Source organism: Callorhinus ursinus, unplaced genomic scaffold, assembly GCF_003265705.2.
Source record: "Callorhinus ursinus isolate GAN/ISIS: 27379988/994484 unplaced genomic scaffold, GSC_fseal_2.0 scaffold2, whole genome shotgun sequence".
In the NCBI taxonomy this organism is placed as follows: Eukaryota; Metazoa; Chordata; class Mammalia; order Carnivora; family Otariidae; genus Callorhinus; species Callorhinus ursinus.
Window position 1 is genome coordinate 63,431,508 of NW_027397064.1, and position 20,709 is coordinate 63,452,216.

Genomic DNA, 20,709 nt, shown 5'->3' on the forward strand with positions numbered 1-20,709 from the left:
ACGGAATACACATTCTTCTCTAGTGCCCATGGAACATTCTCCAGAATAGGTCACATCCTAGGTCACAAATCAGGTCTCAACTGGTACCAAAAGACTGGGATCATTCCCTGCATATATTCGGACCACAATGCTTTGAAACTACAACTCAATCACAAGAGGAAAGTCGGAAAGAAGTCAAATACATGGAGGCTAAGGAGCATCCTACTAAAGAATGAATGGGTCAACCAGGAAATTAAAGAAGAATTAAAATTCATGGAAACCAATGAAAATGAAAACACAACTGTTCAAAATCTTTGGGATACAGCAAAAGCAGTCCTGAGAGGAAAGTATATAGCAATACAAGCCTTTCTCAAGAAACAAGAAAGGTCTCAAATACACAACCTAACCCTACACCTAAAGGAGCTGGAGAAAAAACAGCAAATAAAGCCTAAAGCCGGCAGGAGAAGAGAAGTAATAAAGATCAGAGCAGAAATCAATGAAATAGAAACCAAAAGAACAGTAGAACAGATCAACGAAACTAGGAGCTGGTTCTTTGAAAGAATTAACAAGATTGATAAACCCCTGGCCAGACTTATCAAAAAGAAAAGAGAAATGTCCCAAATCAACAAAATCATGAATGAAAGAGGAGAGATCACCACCAACACGAAAGAAATACAATTATAGGAACATATTATGAGCAACTCTGTGCCAGCAAATTAGATAACCTGGAAGAAATGGATGCATTCGTAGAGATGTAACAACTACCAAAACTGAACCAGGAAGAAATAGAAAACCTGAACAGACCTATAACCACTAAGGAAATTGAAGCAGTCATCAAAAATCTCCCAACAAACAAAAGCCCAGAGCCAGATGGCTTCCCAGGGGAATTCTACCAAACATTTCAAGAAGAATTAATACCTATTCTTCTGAAACTGTTCCAGAAAATAGAAGTGGAAGGAAAACTTCCAAACTCGTTTTATGAGGCCACCATTACCTTGATCCCCAAACCAGACAAAGACCCCATCAAAAAGGAAAATTACAGACCAATATCCTTGATGAATATGGATGCAAAAATTCTCACCAAAATACTAGCCAATAGACTCCAACAGTAATTAAAAGGATTATTCACCACAACCAAGTGGGATTTATCCCTGGGCTGCAAGGTTGGTTCAACATCTGCAAATCAATCAGCGTGATACAATACATTAATAAAAGAAAGAACAAGAACCATATGATCCTCTCAATAGATGCAGAAAAAGCTTTTGACAAAGTACAGCATCCTTTCTTGATCAAAACTCGAGTGTAGGGATAGAGGGTACATACCTCAATATCATAAAAGCCATCTATGAAAAACCCACAGCCAGTATCATTCTCAATGGGGAAAAACTGAGAGCTTTCCCCTTAAGGTCAGGAACGCGGCAGGGATGTCCACTGTCACCACTGCTATTCAACGTAGTATTAGAAGTCCTAGCCAGGGTAATCAGACAACAAAAAGAAATAAAAGGCATCCAAATCAGCAAAGAAGTCAAACTCTCACTCTTTGCAGATGATATGATACGTTGTGTGGAAAACCCAAAAGACTCCACCCCAAAACTGCTAGAACTATACAGGAATTCAGTAAAGTGGCAGGATATAAAAATCAATGCACAGAAATCAGTGGCATTCCTATACACCACCACCAAGACAGAAGAAAGAGAAATTAAGGAGTCGATCCCATTTACAATTGCACCCAAAACCATAAGATACCTAGGAATAAATCTAACCAAAGAGGCAAAGGATCTGTACTCAGAAAACTATAAAATACTCATGAAAGAAATTGAGGAAGACACAAAGAAATGGGAAAACGTTCCATGTTCATGGATTGGAAGAACAAATATTGTGAAGATATCAATGCTACCTAGAGCAACCTACACATTTAATGCAATCAAAATACCATCAACTTTTTTCCAAGAAATGGAATAAATAATCCTAAAATTTGTATGGAACCAGAAAGACCCCGAATAGCCAGAGGAATGTTGAAAAAGAAAAGCAAAGCTGGCGGCATGACAATTCCGGACTTCCAGATCTATTACAAAGGTGTAACCATCAAGACAGTACGGTACTGGCACAAAAACAGACACATAGATCAATGGAACAGAATAGAGAGCCCAGAAATGGACCCTCAATGGTCAACTAATCTTCAACAAAGTGGGAAAGAATGTCCAATGGAAAAAAGACAGTCTCTTCCACAAATGGTGTTGGGAAAATTGGACAGCCACATGCAGAAGAAGGAAACTGGACCATTTCCTTACACCACACACAAAAATAGACTCCAAATGTTTGAAAGACCTAAATGTGAGACAGGAGTCCATCAAAATCCTAGAGGAGAACACAGGCAGCAACCTCTTTGACCTCAGCTGCAGCAACTTCTTCCTAGAAACATCGCCAAAGGCAAGGGAAGTAAGGGCAAAAATGAAAGATAAAAAGCTTTTGCACAGCAAAGGAAACAGTCAACAGAACTAAAAGACAACCGAGGGAATGGGAGAAGATACTTGCAAATGACATATCAGATAAAGGTCTAGTATCCAAAATCTATAAAGAACTTATCAAACTCAACACCCCAAAGAACAAATAATCCAATCAGGAAATGGGTAGAAGACATGAACAGACATTTTTCCATAGAGGACATCCAAATGGCCAACAGACACGTGAAAAAGTGCTCAACATCGCTCAGCATCAGGGAAATCCAAATCAAAACCTCAATGAAATACCACCTCACACCAGTCAGAATGGCTAAAATGAACAAGTCACGAAACGACAGATGTTGACGAGGATGTGGAGAAAGGGGAACCCTCCTACACTGTTGGTGGGAATGCAAGCTGGTGCAGCCACTCTGGAAAACGGTATGGAGGTTCCTCAAAAATTGAAAACAGAGCTACGCTATGACCCAGCAATTGCACTACTGGGTATTTACCCCAAAGACACAAATATAGGGATCCGAAGGGGTATGTGCACCCCAAAGTTTATAGCAGCAATGTCCACTATAGCCAAACTATGGAAAGAGTCAAGATGTCCATCAACAGGTGAATTGATAAAGAAGAAGTGGTATATATATATACAATGGAATATTATGCAGCCATCAGAAAAAACGAAATCTTGCCATTTGCAACGACATGGATGGAACTAGAGGGTATTACGCTAAGCAAAACAGGGCAATCAGAGAAAGACAAGTATCATATGATCTCACTGATATGAGGAATTGTTAATCTCAGGATATGAACTGAGGGTTCCTGGAGTGGTGGGGGTGGGAAGGATGGGGTGGCTGGGTGATAGACATTGGGGAGGGTATGTGCTATGGTGAGCTTTGTCAACTGTGTAAGATTGATGAATCACAGACCTGTACCTCTGAAACAAATAATACATTATATGTTAAAAAAAAAAAAAAGATAGGAGGAAGGGAAAAATGAAGGGGTGGAAATTGGAGGGGGAGACAAACAAGGAGAGACTGGGGACTCTGAGAAAGAAATTGGGGGTTCTAGAGGGGGGGGGGGGGGGGGATGGGTTAGCCTGGTGATGGGTATTAAGGAGGGCATGTATTGCATGGAGCACGGGGTGTTATACGCAAACAACGAATCATGGAACGCTACATCAAAAACTAATGATGTATGGTGATTAACATAATAAAATAAAAATTAAAAAAATACAATAAAATAAAATAAGAACTATTATTTTTATGCTTTTTTATTTACAACATTCCAAGATAATAATATATGGAACTTGACTTTCTTATTTTGTTTTTTTTTCTACAGGTTTTGTATACATATATAAGTTATTTAGGGAAGTAGAGTTTGAATGCATATCCTTTTGGTTTTTTTTTCTAATTTTTAAATTGAATCTATCCTGAATATGTTCCAAATTTCTTTTCTTTGTTCTTCCTAAATTATTTTCCCAAATTGTCTTGAATTCAAAATGAGAATATATTTTTTTCTGATTTCTAAAGGGATATGTAATTGTAAGAAAATTTAAATATGCAAAATAGAATAAAACAATCTTTCCATCACCTCATTTCAAAGAAATGAGTTTCTCCAAGAGAGAAGCAGAAGTTTGTGAGCATATTTTGAGATTGAGACAGAAGAGGATCAGGTGATCAGAGAGGCAAGAGAACCTAGAGAGTGGTACTATCAGAAGCACTGTTGTAAAGAATTTTAAATGAGGAAGTTTAACTGAATTGGACTAAAAGTGAATACAAATGAAAAGTAAAGGGAATAGATTTTTTTTTCATTAAGTTGTGACTTTTTCACTTTAAAAGCTGGGAAGTGTTAAGTTCAAATTTTTAAATAAAGATGGTAGAGAGTGTGGGAAATAAATCTTGCGCGTAGTAGTCAGTAAATGCTAATTCAACATAATAATTCTGTGAACACATTGCTTCTTATAGTTGAAACCAAAAATATGTTTAAAAAATTATTCATTTATTTGAGAGAGAGAGCACGCGTGCACAGGACCACATGACTAGGGGTGCGGTGTGGCGGCAGGGTGGTGGGGGGTTGCTGAAGGAAAGGGGGAGAGAGAGAGAGAATCTCAAGCAGACTCCCTTGCTGGATGAGGAGCCAGAGGCAAGTGCATCTCATGACCCTGAGATCATGACCTGAGCTGAAATCAGGAGTCCCAGCTGAGCCACCCAGGTGCCCCCAAATCTGTTTATTATTATTTTTAATGTGCCATTTCTGGCTAGCATTTAACACTTTATTTCTTTTTTTTCCACTTAGGCCTCTTATGTAAGGAGCTGAAGGGGAAATAAAATATACAGGATGAAAAGATGGCAACGTTGCCTCCCCCAGGACCTCAGAGTTTTGTCTATTTTACAAAACAGTCTCTTGCCCTCATTGAACAACGTATTGCTGAAGGAAAAACAAAGGAACCCAAAGAAGAAAAGAAAGATGATGATGAAGAAGGCCCGAGGCCAAGCAGCGACTTGGAAGCTGGCAAACAGCTGCCCTTCATCTATGGGGACATCCCCCCAGGCATGGTGTCAGAGCCCCTGGAGGACCTGGACCCCTACTATGCAGACAAAAAAGTGAGTTTATTGTGACTGCAGTAGTGCAGTCTCTGTTTGCTTCTTTTGTTCAGAGAGATATTTTAAATTGAGATTAAGTGGAAGTTAGTGAAAAACCACATCATGACAAATATGGTCAGTTAAGTGCATATATAGGATATTCAGAATAGGTACTTTTAATTTTTCATCAAAACGGTTCTGTCACTGGCATATTATTTTGATATCCTTAATCTTTCAAAATATTCAATATAATGTTCTGCCTTTTGGGACGTGACATAGATGTATACCTGTAGGAATAAAATTACTGTCAATTTGAGAACTAAGACCTGGCATACGTCCAGAATGCATTTGCATTCAGGTGACAACTGAATCCATGGGAATATATAAGATCATTCAACTAGTAATGCATTCATGCTGAGAAATTTGAAGTTTTTTCTACCAGAAAGATGGTCACTTGAGGCACCGAATAAATTGAAGACCTTTTTAACATAGGGTGTAAATAGCACCTTGGAAGTAAAGAAAAAATTATTCTCAGGAGAAAAATACAGAGGGTTGGAATAATGTTGTAGGTGTTAACAGATAAGACAAGCCTATGGGTCGGTTTGTATTTGTGTTAGAAAAGTGGAGAGACTTGAGGGGCAAATAGAGTTGGATTTTGAGTCCTGATATGTTGAAGTAATGCAGTCATGAAGTAAATGCAGGCACATCAGAGGAAATCCATGTTAACTGGTGTCATTATTTTCCAGAGCAGAGGAATGGAAATTGTCCTCTGAGAGTCAAATGCTGAGAGTAGCAGAGCTGAGAAGGTGTTTATTACATTAGGAAAATTGGAGAAAGTTGGGAACAACTGCTGTAAAGTTTATTCCCTTGAGAAAATGAGTACACCATTTCTGACATGGTAGCAGACACAACCAGGTTGAAGTTGAAGTTGACTAAGAGGAGTCTGTAAGGGATTAGATCAGCAGTTCCATAACTTCTCCAACATTGCTTTGCCAATATAGTGCCTATAGACTTAGAAAGGTCAAGAAAGGCAGAATAAAGTCCATTTAAAAACATATTTTGGGCCATTGGGTGGCTCATTCATTTAAGCATCTGCTTTCGGCTCAGGTCATGATCCCAGTGTCCTGGGATCCACCCCCGCGTTGGGCTCCCTGCTCATTGGGGAGTCTGCTTCTCCTTCTGCCTCTCCCTCTGCCCCTCCTCCCTGTTTGTGCTCTCCCTCTCTCAAATAAATAAAATCTTAAAAAATAATAATAATAAACATTTTGATTTGTTTAAAATATAAATAAAAGGGAATATTTCTTTTTCTTTTTTTAGAAAAGATTTTATTTATTTATTTGACAGAGAGGGCACAAGCAGGGGGAGTGGGAGAGGGAGAAGCAGACTCCCCGCTGAGCAGGGAGCCCGATTCGAGGCTTGATCCCGGGATCCTGAAATCATGACTAACCGAAGGCAGGCGCCCAACCAACTGAGCCACCCAGGCATCCCTAAAAGGGAATATTTCTTCATAAGACATCTAGCAAGTAAGATAAAATAGAACATATTTTAAATATCTTGAGAGATATAAAATATAAGTTATATTTTGACAGTAGAAACACATCTACCTCAGTGGTAGTTGCCATGAATAACAATACCTAATATTTTGCTTCATATTAAAACCAGCATCTCAACAAGTTAGCAGCACAACAATAAAAAATAGAACACCTGTGAAGGCCTTGAAATATTACACAGCATGCTAATTAATCAGTCAGTATTCTGACACAGAAAGGAAGAATGCTAATATGTATTAAGGATCTCTGTGTCAGGCACTGGACTTTTTATATAAATTAGCACACATTTATTATACTGTGAGAAAGGGGGTAATATCCTATTTTAAGATGAGAGAGGGCTTGGGGAAATTAAGAAATGTGCAAAATGTTAGACCATAGAAGTTGTAGATTTTTAAAATTCAAGTTGGTTCCCCTATCGGGATATGCTGGGCAACATCTCTTAGTATAATTTAGTTTCTGTTGTATAGCAACCACTATGCTAACAACTTTACAAAAGTGAAAGAAATAATGATGAGTAAATAATGAGACAGGCAAAATAAAAAGTACCTTCTCATTTTACTTATTACTTATTACTTCCTGGCTCAACATGGATACCTACTACATTTCCTATTTCCAAAGGGGGCCTGGATATTATTTAGTCAGCTCGCCCCGCTCCCGCCATAAGGAGGAAAGGAATCTTTCCGGGATAACCCGGGAGTCAGAGATATACACTAATATTGGCTTAAAGTGACTTGGGAGGTTAGGAGAAGATGTTTGCCTTTGAATGGAGGATTATAGACTTATTAACTAATGGAATAATGTTAGCTATTTGACAGACTAATTTAATAGAGAACATTGAGGATGGGACTCCAACCCTTCGCCTAGTCCCCAGTTCCTTTCAGATAATGTAAACAGCAGCCTCATCAAAAGCCTAACCCACATTAGCATCAGTGTAGTTGAGTTGAACTAGGTCAAAGTAATCTATTTTTCATGGTTCTCTGTTCTTGTCATGTGAACAAATACCTAATGGGATAGCCAAGTCTTTTTATTTTCTTTTGGTTTGGAGCTTTAGATGATCAAATGTTATGCCGAGCTCCTCAAACATTCTTGGTAAAAGTAGTTTTGACTTTTGCTTGCAACGTTAGGGTTAACTTTGTGTTTCAAGTTATTCATACTAATTGACGAAAACTTTATTTCTGCTACATTATAATTATTGCTTGGATTAAAATCTTAATGACCCCAAATTTGACTTGGGCTCAGATTTTAATTTGCATTTGAGTGTAATTATCAATGCTTTGTTAAAACAAAGAACACTTAATGATAGAAGTTAGGGCTTCATTTTTATGTGTGATTAATGTATAAGTACTTTTCAATAGTGTTATGCAGTGCTTTTATTGTAAATGAAAGTTTGTGTCTTTAAGAAAAAATAAATTACCAATCACCCTCTGCTATGGGTATTAAGAAGACAGGTACAATGTCTTGTTATCTTCATTATCTTCTGTGCTTTATATGTTGCCTATAATTTCAGCAGCTGCTCCCAACATTGACTAAGAATTTACAATGTGCCAGAAACTTAAAAAGCTTTACAGGCACTAAATGCTGGCTCTCAGGCTGCTAAACGGTGGTTCTGATATTTAGAATCACATCTGTCCAAACAAAAATATATGCTCTTTAGGCACCATAATTTTCTAATTTTATGTTCGACAAATTCTTAAATAAATGAGCAAAATTAAAAGAATTTATTCAGACTTTGACATCTATGCATTTTGTAGTAGGATTTTAGAGTTTATTAAAGGGACCTATACTGATCCCTCAAATTTCATTAGGCTTACTTATTTTTCCTACCTATAATTAACTCCTGAGTGTGTGTAAACCCAGATATTCCTAGAGAAGTTTTCGATTTAAATAAACATTGGACATTTAAAATTAAAAATATCAAATGAATTCTGTTTTGTAAAAATTTCAAGCACAAGGTAACTTGATCTGGCCAAGTCTAGGCAGCAATGTTGTGATTTTCACGTTAGCTCAGCTGACCTCTGGTTCAGGATGTCTCCCTAATAATTCTGACACACGTGTGACCCTGTCTCCTCCATACTGTCACACTCCATTTGTATTTCTCTGTATTATACTTGTCACATCTTGCTTTGTATTCGAGTTATTGTATATGCATGACTTTTCTAGGAAGTTTCTTGAATGCAAAACTCATGCCTCATTTATGTTCAAATGCCTTTTATTACTTCATATGCCGTAGTTGCTCGCTACACAATTGCAGAAAATAATAGATGAATGAATTTTAAAAAGCACAGTGTGTTAAGATTTAAAAAAGCAGTGGTTGTACTCAATGACTAGATATTAATTTTAAAACTAATTTTCAGTGTAAAAGTGAACTTTATGTTAAATTATGTTTAGACGTAACCAGTATAGTGAAAGTGGCCAGGACTGTAAAAGGACATCTGAAAATAGTAGATTCTGATTTGTTTTCTTGACAACACTGCCACATAACAATTAAAAAGCAACATACTCGAATTTAGGTCCCCAATTTGGTGAAAAATGTTTATTTCCAGAAGCCCACTCATAAACTTATATAAAATTCATATTAAACAACAACAAAAGACCAAGTCAATGTCTTCTCAATAGCACAGGTATTTTGCCTAGCAACTATAGAAAACTAAGACAAAGATTTGAACTTAGTCTTCCTAAATTGCGTTAATGTTTTCTTGTTGTTGCTGTTTATTTGTTTGGGTTTTTAAATTTTTAACTAAATACCAAAGCCATGGAGACTGTCCCTTATTGTGCAATGGTTACATAACACCTTTCAAGAATATTTGGTTCATCTGTATTATTTTTAAAAATTACTGTGGGTAGGAGCAAGCAAGTCCTTTACTTTGTATTCATTTATTTTAGCTGTTATTAGAATTATATCTAGAATAGGAAAATTGAACTGGGTAATAGGATTCTTTTAACTCTAATATTCCTTAAATTTATGAAAATGTGTTTTTGAAAGGACTCATATTTGGAACACTTGCTATTAATCATGATAATAGCCAACAAGTATTAAAATCCTCAAGGTGTTATGGCAAAAGTCAGAGATGCTAGTTTCTATTTAGTTTGCTTAAAATGCATTGAAATGATAGAAGGAAATTGTATTCTAAACTAATACCAGTAGCCACACTTACTGTTACTGATTTGGGTGTTAAAGGGATATGAAAAAGAGAAGATGCTCTATTTTGGGAGCTCTAGGCAATTCATGCTCACAAATGGCTCACTTCTTAGTTTACTAAGAAGAAATGGATTTAGTTCATTGGCCAGTGTGACCTAAACAGCTCCATTAATGGCAGTGGTATCACGTTGCTTGAGTCTGATGGCAGTGTTTCTTTAATATGACCCTACCACGTGCACATGCGGTAAACTGCTCATATAAACGTGCTAGGGTGAAATTTTGGATTCTCAATTTCATGCTGTTTTCTTTTTCTCCCACAGACTTTCATAGTATTGAACAAAGGGAAAGCAATCTTCCGTTTCAATGCCACCCCTGCTTTGTACATGCTGTCTCCTTTCAGTCCTCTAAGAAGAATATCTATTAAGATTTTAGTACACTCATATCCTTTTTTAAATGATTACTAGCATTGGTTCTTTAAAGTGTAGTTTTTGTGGGACACCTGGGTGGCTCAGTCAGTTAAGTGTCTGCCTTCAGCTCAGGTCATGATCCCAGGACCCTAAGATCGAGCCCCACATCGGGCTCCCTGCTCAGCGGGGAGTCTGCTTCTCCCTCTGCCCCTCCCCCTGCTCATGCTCTCTCTCTCTCTCTCTCTCTCTCAAATAAATAAATAAAATCTTAATAAATAAATAAAATATGGTTTTTGCTATTTATTCAAATATAGATTTTAGTCCTTTTGTTCCTGAAAAGACTGGTTTTAGTTTACCAATTTCAATATAATTTGGTGTAAGTCTCCGAGAAAATTAGGAGAATGGCAATTTTAGCATTTTAGGATAAATTACTTTATATATGACTCCCTTGTTTAAAGAGATTAAAAGAATAGTTATAAACTCATAAAGAATTATTTTCTAGGAAAAAGTTGTTAGCATTTTAACAAGTGTCATTATCAAGTATTCAAAGCTCCCACTGTGTTCTCTTATCATATTCCTTGATTCTAAGCTACCTTATTCAGCATGCTTATCATGTGCACTATTCTGACGAACTGCATATTTATGACCATGAGTAACCCTCCAGATTGGACCAAGAATGTAGAGTAAGTGGGTATAAATACATTTTAATATCGTCTCTGTGTTATTTTATTCCTCTTCTTTCCTGCCACAAAGTTACTGCAGCTTGAAAAATTGTGTTTATCTTCCCATGTTATGTGGTTGCTTTTCTTTCAGTTATTTTTTCTTCCTGTGGTATTAACCTGCTACCGGTAAAATAGAATAATCAGATGCTACGGTCTTTTCTAGAAGAAAGAAAATATCAGGTGTCCTGCCTCGTTCTTAGACATGTGTCTTTCTGATAGGAGTAATGTGGGACTTTTCCAGGCAGATCTAATACCTATCTTCTAGTCATTTTGAATACCTCTACTTTCTGTAAGAATTTCTAATATGGACACTTGAAGATTTTCTGGAAATACCTTTACTGTAGTTTATTCTAATAGAGTGGATCCATAAGCCAACAGCCACACTCCAATAGATGCCTTTCTTTGGTTGATCAGAAAAAATAAAGATTTACATGGTGCTGTATTCTCCTCATATTTAATATCCCATCGGATTCTTGTGTCTAGGTATACTTTTACTGGAATATATACTTTTGAGTCACTTGTCAAAATCCTTGCAAGAGGCTTCTGTGTAGGAGAATTCACTTTCCTTCGTGACCCATGGAACTGGCTCGATTTTGTCGTCATTGTTTTTGCGTAAGTACATTCAGTTTTTTGAAATGGCAAACTCGTGAGAATGACAGACAGCACAGTAGTCCAGTAAGAACAAGCCTTTGGGGTCTGACTTTTCCTGTATGTAAAGGTTGCATTTAAAGGATACTCTGTGAAAGCTAGTCATTGATAGGCAAATATTAATTTTTGAGAAAGAGCATTTCTCATTCGAAAGTGTATGACATCATTAAGATTGATCTTCTCCTCCATGCTCAGCACCTGGATGGATAGTCTATGCAGTGCAAGTAAGGTTCACATCTTTCTCCATGTCTTAGTTAAAAACTAATAAAACCTGTAAGTATCACAGAAAAAGCTCGGGCCTTTAATTATAACCTATACTATTCAAGAGCTAATAAGTATATTAAAATATAGAAGTAAATCTTTTTGTAAGACCTAACACTGCATACTAATCCTAACATCAGTGAATTGTATGTGTATTACATCTGCAGCCACAGTTTATTTTTAAGGGAAAAATATTACATTAAAATATAATTTAAATTAATTCACACTGCTGTTCTTTTCACAAATATATTTGCCAGAAATATTCCCCTGTTTTTTTGAAATCTCAAACCTGGATACAATATTTTCCCTCTGTCATCTTGAATTTTAAAAGTAATGCATGTTCATTGGAGGAATTTAGACAATAGAGAAGAGTCTTAAGATTTCTAGTTTCCCCTTCCCTCACCACCCTGCCCACCTCCTTGTCCATCAGCCTCGCTTCTTTCATGGTCATGTGACTGCTGCAAGCTGTACCTGCCACCTGCTGATAAGACAACATTGTGTCAAAGAAGGCTGCCTCTTCTCAGACGTCTCATTATTTTAATTGAGATATAATTTATATACCATAAAATTAACCCTTTTAAACTTAAAATTCAGTGGTTTTTTTTAGTATGTTCAAAAAGCTGTGCAACCAACACTAATCTATAATTCCAGAATATTTCCATCATCCCCAAAAGAAGTCACTTCTATTCCCTTCTGCCCTTAATCCTTGGAAACCATTCATCAATGTTTTGAATCTAGGCATTTGCCTATTCTACACATTTTATATGAATGGAATCATACAGTATGTGACCTTTTCTGTCTGGCTTCTTTTAATTAGCATAGAGTTTTCAAGGTTTGCTGCTGACATTTTATAGGATATTAAGTATCTATATTACCATAATGTTGAGGTCTGATAATTGAAGCATTTGATTGTTTATTTAGGCATTTAAGTGTATGGAACAATTTTAATAATATATTTGCATTTTGCTCATGTAAAAGGGGTCAAATCAAATCTAATCAAATTAAATTAGTTGTGATAGGTGAAAAAAAAAAAGAGGGCTTGCAGAACTGTCCATTTAAATAAGAATTTTCCAAATATAGGCAATACCTTGAGTAAAGGCACAGGTAAGTATCATAGACTCTATCTAAATTCTGAATAACTCTGATTTAATTCTACAGGTATTTAACAGAATTTGTAAACCTAGGCAATGTTTCAGCTCTTCGAACTTTCAGAGTGTTGAGAGCTTTGAAAACTATTTCTGTAATTCCAGGTAAGGAGTGATTGGTGTGAAGCATTAGGCCACTCATAACTCCAACTATTTGGGAGTTGTTCTTCGTTTGTTTGTGTGTGTGTTGTCACTGTGTTGTGTGTGAACTCCCTATTACAGATATGTGACAGAGTTTGTGGACCTGGGCAATGTCTCAGCGCTGAGAACATTCAGAGTTCTCCGAGCACTGAAAACAATTTCAGTCATTCCAGGTGAGAGTGGGGTTAAACACCGGGGCTGACTTTGACCGTTTGGAGGAAAGACAAGAACGACTTTCTCTTATGCCATTTTAATTAAGTTTGATTTTTTTATGTTTTTCACAATCATTATTAAAAGTCAGCCTTTGAGTTTAATCAACTGCATGGGTCTTAGAGGATAAAGATGGCCGTTTGGCTCATATCTCAACTTGAAATTTTCCCTCCTGTGTAACAGATCATTTTCCATTTTGTTTAGCCGGGAATGAAAATTTCAATTTGTTTTTATTGCTTTTCATACAGTTAGGAAAAGAGATAAAAAAAATATCAGCATGGGAGTATTGCATGTCGTACTGTGTTTTTTAGCTTTCCACAACAAACCATTTCTTAACTGAAAATTAGTTAAGTTGTCACTCTGTGCTGCAATTCAGCCTCTTTGTTTTAATGTCTTTATAGAAAGATGGTTTGTTTGACAAGCATTTACTAAATTACTAATTTAAAAATTATTTTTACAAGCGAATATGGGTATGGTGTGAGCAACCAAATTATTCATTTTGACGATTTGGTTACTCTTTGGAAACAGTTTACAATTTTTATCATTTGCTGTACTATATAGAAACAAAAAATATATAAAAAACAGCAAATCGACCCTTTTGAGCTAGTAGGCTTTTTTCAAACTAGGTTATTTAAGGTCACTGATTTAATATGGTGCATGCATTTCTAGGCAAGCTTGTGTTTTGTTTTTATTTCTCATTCAGAGGCTTTATTTCATTAGGAACACTTTTTTTTGCCCCCTGTGTTCAGGACTGAAGACCATTGTGGGAGCTCTGATCCAGTCTGTGAAGAAGCTCTCTGATGTCATGATCCTAACTGTATTCTGCCTGAGCGTGTTTGCCCTGATTGGGCTGCAGCTCTTTATGGGCAACCTGAAGCATAAATGCCTGCGGGATCCGCTGGAAAATAATGAAACATTAGAAAGCATAATAGATACCCTTGAAGAAGAAGACTATAAAAGTAAGAATGTCCCTGAAGTTGTTAATAGGTTGAAATAAGATTGTTCTCTTTTAGCAATGAAATGTTGCTTTCCTTTTAATTATTTCAAAATTGCTCGAGTATATAGAAAGTTGCCGCAGTGTGCATTTGGATCCTGTTATATTTTCATAAATCTCCCTGGTTCTAAGCTTTCTAGCAGTTCTGGTATTAGACACATGATATAGTTCCATAATACCCAATTTCTCTAAGATAAAAATGAATAAATTTGCTCTAGAGAAATACATTTGGCTATGACTTAATATTAACCATTACATTTCATCGTAAGACATATTATGTGTTTTATATACTATAGTTTTATTGTATAATTCATACTTAGGTTTATAGGGTAATTTATTTATTATATGATAATATAATTATGTTTTTACATTTGTATTATATCTATAACATACAGTTGTGTAAATCCTAGTATAACAATCATATTAATTATCATATATTAAAATGTCTGCTTGATAGTATTTCTGAAGATTTGTATAAAGCAGAGTGGGTTTACTCAGCTTATCAGCACTATCCCTATAATCAATGATGAGTTTCACAGCTCTTTCTAAGGGCTTCCCTCGGTCTAGCCAGTGGCATTATATCAAAGTTTAATTCATCAGAACTAGTTCTGTAGGAAACATGTGAGTCGATCTGTACACACAGTCTCGAAGTCTTCTTAATTCACAAGTGTATTTTAGAATATCTTACAGAAAGCCTGAACTGCATGTTTTCTGAACAGTTGTCCCCTAACACAGTTTCTCTTGCCAGAGCTGTTGATGAATTTGGGTGAAAATGAGATCAAACAAGATTGTGCTTTCTAACACCTGCAGTGTGTCTGTATGATGCTGCCCACATGAACCCATAAACCTTAATAGATACTTAGATCCAGAGTGGGGGTGGGGACGTCAAGATACTTATACAACCTTCCAAGTGTATATGCCTTTGACAGAGTAAGGTCATGGAGTAAAGGTCAGGATTCTCCTTGGATTATGAAGAATATACATCATTTTCTTACTTTACGAAATGTATACTCTCCCACTCACTGGGGAAGATAAAAGCAAATACAACCTAGCTAATATAGTAAAAGACAGTAAATAAAGAAAACAAAAAAAAATATAGAAGCCTAAAATGAGAAAACTGAAAGTTTTCAAGTAAAATATTTAATGTAACATTTCTTTACTACCCGTGTTTGATGAGGAATTTAGCATATTTTCCCTTCCGATTTATTTTTACTTATTTTTTAAGTTTCTGATTTTTATTGGTATAATCTTAAATTTTATTTTCAATGTACAAAGAATTTTATTCCTTAATTTATATACTATGAAAGTAATATATCTTATGGATAATTGTTCACATTTACGACTAATAATCGGTTTACGATACTTACTCAAGCTTAACTTTTTTCACTGGGATCACTACCAGTTTTTTTTATTTTGATTACATGTAGGGTTAAGGTTGGGCCAGGTTAATATGATAGACTGAGAGAAATACTTGGAAGTTGTGGAAATTGTAAAAGGATGATGAAAACAAGTGTCTATTGGATTCTAAACTGGACAAGGAAAGACGTGAACCCAGGAGTTGGTTGATAGATTATGAGAAAATGGGGAAGTAAACGAATTGGAATTCTTGAAGAGATGAAAGAATTACAATGGTAAAGGCAGCCTACGAAGAAATCCTGAATATGTTCTGAAAGTGTTTTCTAGTGCCTACGGCAAAGCCTTTTTTAGAGGTGTTTTTTATTTATTTTTTTTTATAATTTTTATTGTTATGTTAATCACCTTACATTACATCATTAGTTTTTGATGTAGTGTTCCATGATTCATTGTTTGTGCATAATAACACCCAGTGCTCCACGCAGAACGTGCCCTCTTTAATACCCATCACCAGGCTAACCCATCCCCCACCCCCTCCCCTCTAGAACCCTCAGTTTGTTTTTCAGAGTCCATCGTCTCTCATGGTTCGTCTCCCCCTCCTATTTCCCCCCCTCCATTTTTCCCTTCCGCTATCATCATCTTTTTTTAACCTATAATGTATTATTTGTTTCAGAGGTACAAAATTCTAATAGAGGCAACCTCCTGCGGGTTAGGGATGCTTTTCTGCGGACTCCTTGGTCAATGTGTGGCCTGATTTTTTTTATTGTTATGTTAATCACCATATATTACATCATTAGTTTTTGATGTAGTGTTCCATGATTCATTGTTTGTGCATAACACCCAGTGCTCCACGCAGAACGTGTCCCCTTGAATACCCATCACCAGGCTCACCCATCCCCCCACCCTCCTCCCCTCTAGAACCCTCAGTTTGTTTTTCAGGGTCCATCATCTCTCATGGTTCGTCTCCCCCTCTGACTTACTCCCCCTCATTCTTCCATTCCTGCTATTTTCTTCTTTTTCTTTTTTCTTAACATATGTTGCATTATTTGTCGCAGAAGTACAGATCTGTGATTCAACAGTCTTGCACAATTCACAGCGCTCACCATAGCACATACCCTCCCCAGTGTCTATCACCCAGCCACCCCATCCCTCCCAGCCCCCACCATTCCAGCAACCCTCAGTTTGTTTCCCGAGATTAAGAATTCCTCTTTTCAATGAGGTCATATGATCCATGGACATGTTTTTATTTCTCTTTGCATTATGTTTTCCCTTTACATATTAACCTTAATACTCTTGAGGCTAATTATTCTAATAATTTAATGTCTGCTTGTTTAGGGGTTATTTTAAAGTGTTCTATAAGACCAGCGTGTACTGCTGCCATTGCTTTACCTTTCATCATTCTTGTACTGACTTGAGTCTGTTCGCCTTGCCATGCGCCAGTATGGGCAGCTCTAGAGCCCATTCTTATAAAGCAGCTCCTCAGTGGTTGGTAAATGTGAGCCAGAGTTACTTTAAAGGATAATTCTAAAGTAATCCTTCCACTACAAAAATATCTTGGAAACTTATGTACAAAAAATTTGCATCTTAACCTCCTCCGTCCTCATTACGTCATGCCTGCCCTACCTCAGGCACAGGAATTTTTCCAAAAAGTTGTTCATGTGCATTCTCATCTAAATTTTCACCTCAAACTAGGAGGCTTTTTTGTTTTATTTGTGTCTTCTAAGATTTGTATCTTCTGTGTAAGACAAAATGGTGTGTAAGTCAGTCAGTTAATCTTCTCTGGAATTGTCTAGTAGTTTAGTAATGACATCTGCTGCTCTCTGAGCATCTGAGCAACTGTGTAGAATGTGTGGCTCACTGCAGTAAGTGCCTTACATGCAATATCCTCTTTATGCCTTCCAGCATCTCTACAAAGCGGGCATTCTAAGCACATTTTACAGATGCAGTGGCAGTGGCTAACCATTCACATGGTATGATCATTCACCTACATAGGAAAGGGTAGAAGCAACATTCAAATCCAAGTGTATCTGACTTCAGTCTTTCTTCTGCTATCACTCCAAAGGCCTTCTAATCATTACATCTTTATTTCTTTGATTTGAGCCAAACGGGAAGATGGACCCTTACTAAGAAGCATGGATATTTGTTAGTTCTTTGTATGTTTACTGTGTATGATTGGATCAGCTCTTTGTCTTAACAGTAAGCCTTGAGAGTGTAGGGAGGAAGAGATTATGGGATCTCTTATGCCTGAAAATGGACACAGAGGGTACCATGATGAGGAAATGTGCATTCCGTTCACTGCCATATCCTCAATATCTGAAACTCCATAAGTCCTACATAAATGCTGATTGATGAATAAACAAGAGAATTTCAGAAGACAGGCGTGTCCATTTATAGTATGGCCTTGCTGGCTCCACCCCTTCTAGAATGCTTTGGGGCTCAGTTAGGGTCTCCCTGCTTTCTCTTTTCTCCCCTTCCCTTTCTGACCTACACTTTCTCTTTGGGGTAACTCAAGGCCCATAGCTTTGAAAACTACCTACCTGATGGTCATATTTGTGTGCCCCCTCTACCTCCACTCCGACTCCGGCGGCAAGTCCCCTCCACGCTGTTTTCATCCCCTTCTCTCCATGTGCACAGCTACTCTGAGTTTTAGCCACGTCACCTCTCAGTATAGTCACTTAAGTCATATTCCTGCTTTCACACTTGCTCTCTTATAGGGCCGCAGTCCACAAAACAACCAGTGACGTTTTCAAATAGTGATTACCGCCCATTTCTACCTCGCACTTCTATTACTTGTAACCATACTTAAAATCCGAACTTCCTTTCATAACATACAAAGGCTGACATCATCTGACACCTGCTTACCTCTGCCACGATAGTTCTCTCCACAAACTACACTGTAGCCAGGCTGCCTATCTTGCTGTTTCTTCCATACACTAACTTCACTTTTGCCTCAAGGCCCTTGCTCCTTCCTGCTCTTCACCCCGCCAAAAATATCTCTTCTCCAGGGTCTTTGGATGGCTGGCTTCTTTGTAGCATTTAGGCCCCAGTTCAAATGTCATATCTTTAGAAAGGCCTTCCCTGACCACATTTTGTCACATTGTCTTATTTTCTTTAGGACATTTATCACTATCTGAAAATACCTTGTATATTGATTTATTTACTTACTTATTTACTTGTCCTTCTCTGTCCCCAATTTCCACCCTTACCTATATGTAAAGAAAGATACACAAAATTAATGATCTTGTTTATCATGGTTTTATTATTATAATCAGTGCCTGTCCCATAAGAGGTTATCAATAAGTATTTGAGGGAGAATATATGAGAATATAATAAATAAATGAATGCACATTGCCCGAGACTGGGCCTGAAGGTGTGTGAATATGTCTATACTAATTAACCTACCTTCTGTGTCACTGTCTAATGTTATATTGTTGAATTTCTTCCTAAACAGAATATTTTTATTACTTGGAGGGATCTAAGGATGCTCTCCTTTGTGGTTTGAGCACAGATTCAGGGTAAGTAGTATTTGTTTTTAGTCAAAAGGCTACAAAAAGGGGAAAAGCATATCCAATCAGCTTTTTTTTTAAAAATCAGAACCTTTGATTTTATATTGCTTTCATATATTTCATGGCATTATTATGTCCCACAGTGAGCCCAAACTTTAAAACATTTATGGTTAATGCATACTTTCTGAAAGCAAAACTTGGAGGTAGTGCTTGAAGTGAAACAAGACACAAGTCATACAAATCTTAAGAAAGTAGAAAGTTACTTCCGGAAAACCCTACCAAAAGTTGGCTGGATAGTTTCAAGTCTTTCTTCTTTCTGGAAGGAAGAGTGACAGAATCAACGTCCTGTTCCCAAATTCTACTCTTTTTCCAATCAAGAATGACTCATAAATGACTGAATGCAGTGACATTTTGGCCACTCTAAACAAAAGGAGCCCATGGACTTGCATAAATATATTTTAAGAATCTCCTCTCTATGCGAAATACCCATCTTGCAGTCTCTCCTATACACCAACTTCATTTCTGCTGCAGGGCCCCTGACCAGATATTTCTTTTTCTTTCTTTTTTTTTTTTAAGATTTTATTTATTTGACATAGAGAGACACAGCAAGAGAGGGAACACAAGCAGGAGGAGTGGGAGAGGGAGAAGCAGGCTTCCCGCGGAGCAGGGAGCCCAATGTGGGGCTCGATCCCAGGACCCTGGGACCATGACCTGAGCCGAAGGCAGACGCTTAACGACTGAGCCACCCAGGCACTCCTGACCAGATATTTCTTCACCAGACTCTGTGTATACTGGGAACATTAAACAAATAAGGTTGCTGCTCCCAGAGACAGCTCAGACTACTGTTCAATAGCATCATGGATATCAATCCACCAATTTTAGAAAAATATCAGAAAGCTACAAATCTTTATGAACTTACACAGTTGCTCTGTTTAGGCTATTTCTTATTCTGATTCGCTCCAAGAATAATTTGGGGGAACCCAGATTTGGTGGAGGCCTATTTATCAATATTTTTGATACAAGAACTATTATTTGGCATCTGGTGGAAGTTTCCAAGTTTTAATGATGATGCTAATAGCAGGTGCCATTTATTAAATGCTTTATATCTACAGGAGCTAGGCTAGGTAATTTACATGTATTATCTTTTTTAAACTTAACCAACAGTCTTCACTTTTTGAGGTAGGTGTTATCCTTTTCTCACAGAAGGAGTGAACTGTGCCTTGGAGAAGTTCAGTAATTTGGCACAGTCACCAACTAGTAAATCATAGGGATGGGCTTCAAACCCCCTTCTTCCTGCTTCCAAATAATGTGTTCTTAATCATTATTCAATACTGTCCCCCTAGAAAAGGAACCTGGGATGTCTAACTATTCTGTAGCACTCTTTAACCTGCATCCTAGAAGCATTCTAACTTGCGACGTTCTTTTTCATATGTAGTCAGTGTCCAGAAGGGTACAGGTGTGTGAAAGCAGGCAGAAACCCTGATTATGGCTACACGAGCTTTGACACTTTCAGTTGGGCCTTCTTGGCCTTGTTTCGGCTAATGACCCAGGATTACTGGGAAAACCTTTACCAACAGGTGAGTGCCAAGAGAAACATTCATTGCATTTTTGAATGGCATAAA

The 20,709-nt window shown here is 37.1% G+C and overlaps 1 protein-coding gene across 4 annotated transcripts in view; it reads left to right on the plus strand.

The window, feature by feature from the left end:
* SCN9A (sodium voltage-gated channel alpha subunit 9) overlaps positions 1-20,709 on the plus strand; it is a 181,441-nt gene that overhangs the window by 77,765 nt on the left and 82,967 nt on the right. For 3 of the 4 annotated variants that reach the window (XM_073883016.1, XM_073883025.1, XM_025853667.2), the window contains exons 1-6: positions 10,706-10,790; positions 11,313-11,441; positions 12,897-12,988; positions 13,984-14,193; positions 19,033-19,096; positions 20,523-20,664. In XM_073883016.1, coding sequence (XP_073739117.1) covers positions 10,711-10,790; positions 11,313-11,441; positions 12,897-12,988; positions 13,984-14,193; positions 19,033-19,096; positions 20,523-20,664 — 717 coding nt within the window. In that variant the 5' untranslated portion in view covers positions 10,706-10,710. Of the gene's footprint in view, positions 1-4,724; positions 5,033-10,020; positions 10,140-10,700; positions 10,791-11,312; positions 11,442-12,896; positions 12,989-13,983; positions 14,194-19,032; positions 19,097-20,522; positions 20,665-20,709 lie in introns of those variants that run through there. The other variant, XM_025853659.2, reaches the window with a different exon arrangement.